At 47.9% G+C, this 8,820-nt stretch overlaps 1 protein-coding gene across 1 annotated transcript in view; it reads left to right on the top strand.

Annotated features, from left to right (window-relative positions):
* The window catches only part of UBXN10 (UBX domain protein 10), a 16,040-nt gene extending 10,631 nt beyond the window's left edge, over positions 1 to 5,409 (top strand). Inside the window, exon 2 of the mRNA XM_060759075.2 lies at positions 4,377 to 5,409. Coding sequence (XP_060615058.2) covers positions 4,392 to 5,120 — 729 coding nt within the window. The 5' untranslated portion in view covers positions 4,377 to 4,391 and the 3' untranslated portion in view covers positions 5,121 to 5,409. The remainder of the gene's footprint in view (positions 1 to 4,376) is intronic.
* Positions 5,410 to 8,820: the final 3,411 nt, after the last annotated feature.

Here is an 8,820-nt window from a genome sequence, read left to right as displayed (position 1 = left end):
TGGATGGATGGATGGAGAGATTGATAGATAAATGGAAGGATGGGTGGGGTGGATGGATGGATAGATAGATAGATAGATAGATAGATAGATAGATAGATAGGGGGGATTGATTGATTGATTAATTGATAAATAGAGGGATGGATGGATAGCTAGAGGGATGGATTGATAAATAAATAGAGGGATGGATTAGCTAAATAAAGGGATGGATTAGATAAATGGATAAATAGAGGGATGGATTTGATAAATAGATTGATAGATAAATAGAAGAATGGATGGATGGAGAGAGGGGGGATTGCTAGATAAATAGAGGGATGGATGGATGGATAGATTGATTGATTGATAAATAGAGGAATGGATGGATGGATTGTAGGTGAACTATAAATCCCAGCAACTACAACTCCCAAATGTCAAGCTGTATTTTCCCCAAACTCCACCAGTGCTCACATTTGGGTATATTGACTATTTGTGCCAAGTTTGGTTCAGATCCATCATTGTTTGAGTTCACAGTACTCACTGGATGTGGGTGAACTACAACTCCAAAACCAAAGGACACTGCCCACCTAATCCTTCCAGTATTTTCTGTTGGTCGTGGGAATTCCGAGTGCCAAGTTTGGCCCAATTCCATCATTGGTGGAGTTCAGAATGCTCTTTGATTGCAGGTTAACTATAAATCCCAGCAACTATAACTCCCAAACGATAAAAATCAATCCAGCCCCCAACCCCACCAGTATTCAAATTTGGACGTATCAGATATTTGTGCCAAATTTGGTCCAGTGAATGAAAATACATTCTGAATATCAGATGGCCATCTGTCAGGGGTGCTTTGAATGCAATATTCCTGCTTCTTGGCAGAATGGGGTTGGACTGGATGGCCCTCTTTCCTTCCTTCCTTCTCTACCCTTCTTTCTTTCCTTCCTTCTCTTCTTTCCTCTTTCTCTCCTTCCTTCCTTATCTATCCTTTTTTCCTTCCTTCTCTCCTTCCCTCCTTCTTCTCTCCCTCTTTCTCTCCCTCCTTCCTTCTCTACCTCTTTTTTCCTTCTTTATCTCCTTCCCTCCTTCTTTCCCTTTCTCTCCATCCTTCCTTCTCTACCCTTCTTTCTTTCCTTCCTTCTCTCCTTCCCTCCTCCTTCTCTCCCTCTTTCCTTCTCTACCTTTCTTTTTTCCTTCTTTTCTCCTTCCCTCCTTCTTTCCCTCTTTCTCTCCTTCCTTCCTTCTCTACCCTTCTTTCTTTCCTTCCCTCTTTCTCTCCTTCCTTCTCTATCCTTCTTTTTTCCTTCCTTCTCTCCTTCCCTCCTTCTTCTCTCCCTCCTTCCTTCTCTACCTCTTTTTCCTTCTTTATCTCCTTCCCTCCTTCTTTCCCTCTCTCCATCCTTCCTTCTCTACCCTTCTTTCTTTCCTTCCTTCCCTCCTTCTTCTCTCCCTCTTTCCTTCTCTACCTTTCTTTTTTTTTCTTTTCTCCTTCCCTCCTTTCTCTCTTTCTCTCCTTCCTTCCTTCTCTACTCTTCTTTCTTTCCTTCCCTCTTTCTCCCTTCCTTCTCTATCCTTCTTTTTTCCTTCCTTCTCTCCTTCCCTCCTTCTTCTCTCCCTCTTTCTCTCCCTCCTTCCTTCTCTACCTCTTTTTTCCTTCTTTATCTCCTTCCCTCCTTCTTCTCTCCCTCTTTCTCTCCCTCCTTCCTTCTCTACCTCTTTTTTCCTTCTTTATCTCCTTCCCTCCTTCTTTCCCTTTCTCTCCATCCTTCCTTCTCTACCCTTCTTTCTTTCCTTCCTTCTCTCCTTCCCTCCTCCTTCTCTCCCCATTTCTCTCCCTTTCCTTCTCTACCCTTCTTTCTTTCCTTCCTTCTCTCCTTCTTCTCTCCCTCTTTCCTTCTCTACCTTGCTTTTTTCTTTCTTTTCTCCTTCCCTCCTTCTTTCTCTCTTTCTCTCCTTCCTTCCTTCTCTACTCTTCTTTCTTTCCTTCCCTCTTTCTCCCTTCCTTCTCTATCCTTCTTTTTTCCTTCCTTCTCTCCTTCCCTCCTTCTTCTCTCCCTCTTTCTCTCCCTCCTTCCTTCTCTACCTCTTTTTTCCTTCTTTATCTCCTTCCCTCGTTCTTTCCCTTTCTCTCCATCCTTCCTTCTCTACCCTTCTTTCCTTCCTTCTCTCCTTCCCTCCTTCTTCTCTCCCTATTTCTCTCCCTTTCCTTCTCTACCCTTCTTTCTTTCCTTCCTTCTCTCCTTCTTCTCTCCCTCTTTCCTTCTCTACCTTTCTTTTTTCTTTCTTTTCTCCTTCCCTCCTTCTTTCCCTCTTTCTCTCCTTCCTTCCTTCTCTACCCTTCTTTCTTTCCTTCCCTCTTTCTCTCCTTCCTTCCTTCCTTCTCTATCCTTTTTCCTTCCTTCTTGCCTTCCTTCCTTCTTCTCTCCCTCCTTCCTTCTCTACCTTTCTTTCTTTCCTTCTTTCTCTCCTTCCCTCCTTCTTTCCCTTCTCACCCTCCTCCCTTCCTTCTCTACCCTTCTTTCTTTCCTTCCTTCTCTCCTTCCTTCCTTCCTTCCTTCCTTCCTTCCTTCCTGTATATGTTTTGTGTGTATATATGCATACATACTTTTTTATTTCCTTCTCTCCTTCCTTCTTTACCTTTCTTTCTTTCCTTCTGTCCTTCCTTCCCCCTGTGTATGTGCTTTGTGTGTGCATATATGCGTGTATATATTTCTGTATATATTTGTGTATGTGTGTATATATGTGTTTGTGTACATATGTGATTCTGCACATGCGTTGCAATTTATTTTTTTGTTTTTTGGCTTTTAAAGTCCCTTCCGCTGTGTTTTCCATTGTTTTCATGAGTGATGGTCACTCGTTGGCCTGATAGGCGTCTTGTGTCCAAATTTGGTGTCAATTCGTCCAGTGGTTTTTGAGATCTGTTAACCCCACAAACGAATATTACCTTTTTATTTATATAGATTGTACTATTTCGTAAGTTGTAGTATAGACAACATACAATATATTCTGTTACAACATTGGGGGACTCCTGTTCCGCACCACAGCCTTTGACCTGCGGGGTTCCTCAGGGCTCCATACTGTCCCCCATGCTGTTTAATATCTACATGAAGCCGCTGGGTGAGATCATCCGGAGTTTCGGGGTGCGGTGTCACCTGTACGCGGATGATGTCCAACTCTGTCACTCCTTCCCACCTGCTACTAAGGAGGCTGTCCAGGTCCTGAACCGGTGCTTGGCCGCTGTGACGGTCTGGATGAGGGCAAACAAACTGAAACTAAATCCAGACAAGACAGAGGTACTCCTGGTCAGTCGCAAGGCCGAACGGGGTATAGGGTTACAGCCTGTGCTGGACGGGGTCGCACTCCCCCTGAAGGCGCAGGTTCGCAGCTTGGGTGTGACCCTGGATTCATCGTTGAGCCTGGATCCCCAGGTTTCAGCGGTGACCAGGGGAGCACTGCCTAGTCTGGAAGAAGTCAGCAATGCCATCAGCCAACAGAAGAATAACAAAGCCAGCGGACCGGATGGGATCCCTGCTGTTATTATTATTACTATTTCAGGTTTCAGCGGTGACCAGGGGAGCATTTGCACAGCTCAGGCTCGTGCGCCAGCTGCGCCCGTACCTTGGGAAGTCTGACTTGGCCACGGTGGTACACGCTCTGGTCACATCCCGCCTTGACTACTGCAACGCTCTCTACGTGGGGCTGCCCTTGAAGACGGCCCGGAAGCTTCAGCTAGTCCAGCGCGCGGCAGCCATGTTACTAACAGGAGCAGGACGCAGGGAGCATACAACACCCTTGTTGTTCCAGCTCCACTGGCTGCCGATCTGCTACCGGGCCCAATTTAAGGTGCTGGTGCTATCCTACAAAGCCCTAAACGGCTCCGGCCCAAAATACCTTTCGGACCGCATCTCGGCCTATGAGCCCACGAGGACCTTGAGATCGTCTGGGGAGGCCCTTCTCTCGATCCCGTCTGCCTCACAGGCACGCCTGGCGGGGACGAGAGAACGGGCCTTCTCGGTGGTGGCCCCCCGGCTGTGGAACACCCTCCCTGTAGACATCAGACAGGCGCCCTCCCTTATGTCCTTCCGGAAGAGCCTGAAGACATGGCTATTCGAGAAGGCATTTAACTAAATGCTACAGTAACTGGAAATGACAACTGGAACAGAATGTAGACTACGAGATTGGTTATGATTCTATGATAAGACGAAGCGGATTATTTTAGTGTAATTAGATGATAGTGTATTAATGATATGTTGTTTTTTGTCGTTGTAGTTTATTGTGAAATATGTTTTTATATGTTGTACACCGCCGCGAGTCGCCCTAGGGCTGAGAGCGGCGGTTAACAAATGCAGCAAATAAATAAATAATAAATAACATTGAGACCTTCCTTTTGCGCCTTGTCCTTGCAGCGTCCCTGAGAAGAAATGGCGGCCGCCTCGCAGCTGAACGCCGTCCCCTCTGGAAAGAAGCCCCCCTTTGTTGTTGTGAACCCGCCCCGCTTGCTGACCACGCACGTGACCCGGCCAAAGTCCGCCAAGGGCCGCACCAGGCCACTCTTGACCTGCTCCTACGGTGCTTCCTCGTCCGTGCCGCCTTCTCCTGGGAGCCATGCTGAAGAACCCCTTCAAGGTGGCCAGAGAGTGTCCACCCCGCAGGTCTTCCCCGCCGAGGTCCCCGACCTCCTGCAGCAAGTGCCTCTGCGCTCCTCCTCCTCTTTGAACAAGTACCGAGTGTTGCCTTCCATCAGCAGGAAAGGCCTGAGGAACAGCGGGCCGGAAGGGGCGCCCGACCACACCACCAGTGTGAGGATGGAGAAGAAGGGAGATTGTGCGTGGCGGGTCCAAGGGAGCGGCAAGGAACGCGACGCCGAGGAAGAGCCGGAGGAGCCCGGCGAAGGCGAGCCCCGGCTTCTGCTGGCCATCCGCTCCCCGTCGGGCCAGCGCTTCGAGCGGCACTTCCGTCCTAGCGACAGCCTGCAAGCCGTCCTGGCGGTGGCGGCACGGAGGAACTCGTCCACGTACCGCGGCCGCGGCTACAGCCTGGAGACAGCGGAGGTGCCCCGGAGGACCTTCTCGGACCTCTCTCGCTCGCTGGAGGAGTGCGGCATCCCCCACAAGTCGGTGCTGTGCATCCTGCGGCGGGAAGAGCCCTGAGTCGCTTGGGGTGCACAAAACGCAACCGGAGCCAGCAGCTGTGCCTTCCTGTCCTCCCCGCCTTTGGCCCTTCCGGGCCCTTTACCCAACCCAAACATTGGCTTCTTTTTCTCTCGGAGGGGAGGGTTGACTTGATTTGTTTCCTCCGTTCATTCCTTTCCCATTCAAGAGCAACTCTAAAAGTAGTGCCTATATATATATATATACTAGCGGTCCCTTGCCACACGATGCTGTGGCCCAGTCTGGTGATCTGGAAAATAAAGTAATGAGGAAGTGTTGGTTTCTAATATATGCAGTGCCTTTCTGCTTGTGGGTAGACAGTTTGATCCATGCTGGGAAATGGCAGTCTCAAGGGGCATTGTGACAATCTTGGATATTCATACTAAACTAAGGTTAGGAGCAAAGTTGACAAATCTGGGATTTCTGTATGTTGACGACTGGCTTGTTCCATACGGTCACGGCTCATCTGTTTTGCTCCCCATTCCTGTCATAGTCCCTTTATTATTACTTGCTTGGATACCCGGCATTGCCCGGGTTATTTGAAAAAGATAACTGGCCTTCCTTTCTGGGAGTTATAGTTCATCCACAATGCATAAGGTTGTGGGTGAACTACAACTCCCATCATGCCAGAAACTCCATCAGTTTGTTGTGCTGGGAACATTTCCTCCAGATGCTTCATCGGTGGGGTTCAGTGTGCTCTCTGGCTGCAGGTTAAACTACAACTCCCACCATGGTGAGTCGGTCCCCTCAAACCCCTCCAGTAGGTTGAGTTAGTCATGGGGATTCTGTGTTAGGTCCAGTTCCAAAGACCACCAGAAAACACAGTATTTTCTGTTGGTCATGGGGGATTCTGTGTGGGATGTTTGGCCCAATTCCAACGTCGGTGGGGTTCAGAATGCTCCTTGGTTGTAGGTGAACTATAACTCCCAGTAACTACAACTCCCAAATGTCAAGGTCTTATTTTCCCCAAACTACATCTGTGTTGATATTTGGGCATGTTCAGTATTCCCACCAAGTTTGATCCAGATCCATCATTGTTTGAGTCCACAGTGCTCTCTGGATGTAGGAGAACTACAACTCCCAAACTCAGGGTCAATGCCCACCAAACTCTTCCAGTCTATTTTCCCTAAACTCCATCTGTATTGATATTCGAGCATATTGAGTATTCCTGCCAAGTTTGATCCAGATCCATCATTGTTTGAGTCCACAATGCTCTCTGGATGTAGGTGAACTACAACTCTCAAACTCAGGGTCAATGCCCACCAAACCCTTCCAGGGTTTTCTGTGGTCAGGGGAGTCCTGTGTGCCAAGTTTGGTCCAATTCTATTGTTGGTGGAGTTCAGAATGCTCTTTGATTGTAGGTGAACTATAAATCCCAGCAGCTACAACTCCCAAGTGACAAAATCGTAATTTTTTGAGTGATGATCACTGCTTGTGTTGCAAGACATTTTGTTGTCAAATTTGGTGCGATTTCGTTCAATGGATCTTTTGTTTTTAAGGTACTCGTAACGCACAGAACATTTTTATATATATAGATATATATAATATATATGCTAGCTATACCCGCCACACGTTGCTGTGGCCAACCTTCCCTCTATCTTTGTCTCCTTCTTTCTTTGGGGGGAGATGTAGTGGATGCACACACAGAGTAATTTTCAACGGTAAGCAAACAGTATTTTGCCCCCCCCCAAACCAATCACTGATATATATTTTCTGTTTTTCGTGGAGTTCAGTGTGCCATATTTGGTTCAATTCCATCATTGGTGGAGTTCAGAATGCTCTTTGATTGTAGGTGAACTATACATCACAGTAACTCGCATACGTCAAGGTCTATTTTCCCCCAAGAGCCCCCAACCATTCACTGATATCTATTTTCTGTTCGTCGTGGGAGTTCAGTGTGCCATACTTGGTTCAATTCCATCATTGGTGGAGTTCAGAATGCTCTTTGAGTGTAGGTGAACTATACATCCCAGTAACTCGCATATGTCAAGGTCTATTTCCCCCCAAGAGCCCCCAACCAATCACTGATATATATTTTCTGTCTGTTGTGGGAGTTCAGTGTGCCATATTTGGTTCAATTCCATCATTGGTGGAGTTCAGAATGCTCTTTGATTGTAGGTGAACTATACATCCCAGTAACTACAACTCGCATACATCAAGGTCTATTTTCCCCCAAGAGCCCCCAACCATTCACTGATATCTATTTTCTGTCCGTCGGGGGAGTTCAGTGTGCCCTATTTGGTTCAATTCCATCATTGGTGGAGTTCAGAATGCTCTTTGATTGTTGGTGAACTATACATCCCAGTAACTACAACTCACATACATCAAGGTCTATTTTCCCCCAAGAGCCCCCAACCATTCACTGATATCTATTTTCTGTCCGTCGTGGGAGTTCAGTGTGCCATATTTGGTTCAATTCCATCATTGGTGGAGTTCAGAATGCTCTTTGATTGTAGGTGAACTATACATCCCAGTAACTCGCATATGTCAAGGTCTATTTCCCCCCAAGAGCCCCCAACCATTCACTGATACCTATTTTCTGTCTGCCGTGGGAGTTCAGTGTGCCCTATTTGGTTCAATTCCATCATTGGTGGAGTTCAGCATGCTCTTTGATTGTATACGTCCCAGTAACTCGCATATGTCAAGGTCTATTTTCCCCCAAGAGCGCCTCAAGAGCGCCCCCCTGGGCAATATCAACTCTACCGCGACTGCTTACTTTGCGTAATGGTTGAGCCGCCCCTGTGCACACACACTCACACACACATACACATACGGGTGTGTATGTTGAAAGGAAGTTGTGGAGAACACCTACATGTGTGTTAATTTTACTATATTTCCTCAACTCTCCCCTCACGCAGGAAATAAGTGGCTCTGCTGGGGGGTTATTGTGGGGATGATCTTGGATGTGCATTCATTCCACATTTCACAACCACACACCACTACACATTCACTGTTGCTCTGCCAACATGTGTCTGTTGCCAAGTTGTAAAAGACAGATAGATAGAATGTGATTTTCAATTCGAAAACATGCAAATGTGGGTAGAGCAATAAGTAAGGTAAGGGCGCTCCACGCGGTCATGGCAGTGGCCACATGACCATGGAGGTCTCTACGTAGCTAAAGACTACCAAAGTTGGGGCATGCCTGATGTCCTTGGGGAGTGAATTCCAGAGTTGGGGGGCCACCACTGAGAAGGTCCTCTCCCTCGTCCCCACCAATCACACCTGCTGGACCTTCTGCCAACAATGGAGGCCCAGGTCTCTCTCCGCCGTGAGCAGAACCGCCTTCTTTCACCTGCGGCAGGCTAGACAGCTGGCCCCCTCCCTGTCCAGGGACGACCTAGCTACGGTGATCCATATGATCGAAGAGATCGTGTGGGTTCGTACACAGAAATGCGGTCACGCGGGTAGGCGGGTCCCAAACTGTTCAGGGCTTTGTAGGTCAGAACCTGCACCTTGAATTGTGTCCGGAAAATGAACGGCAGCCAGTGGAGCTCCTTCAACAGGAGGGTTGACCTCTGTAAGGAACCCCAGTTAACAACCTGGCCACCACCCGTTGGACCAATTGAAATTTCCAGGCCATTTTCAAGGGCAGACCCACGTAGAGCGCATTACAGTAGTCCGATCTGGAGGTGACTAAGGCATGGACCACCCTGGCCAGATCTGCCTTCACGAAGTATGGTCGCACGAAGTATGGTCACAG

Source organism: Anolis sagrei, chromosome 13 (assembly GCF_037176765.1).
Source record: "Anolis sagrei isolate rAnoSag1 chromosome 13, rAnoSag1.mat, whole genome shotgun sequence".
Lineage (NCBI taxonomy): Eukaryota > Metazoa > Chordata > Lepidosauria > Squamata > Dactyloidae > Anolis > Anolis sagrei.
This window is presented reverse-complemented; position numbering and strand designations above follow the sequence as displayed.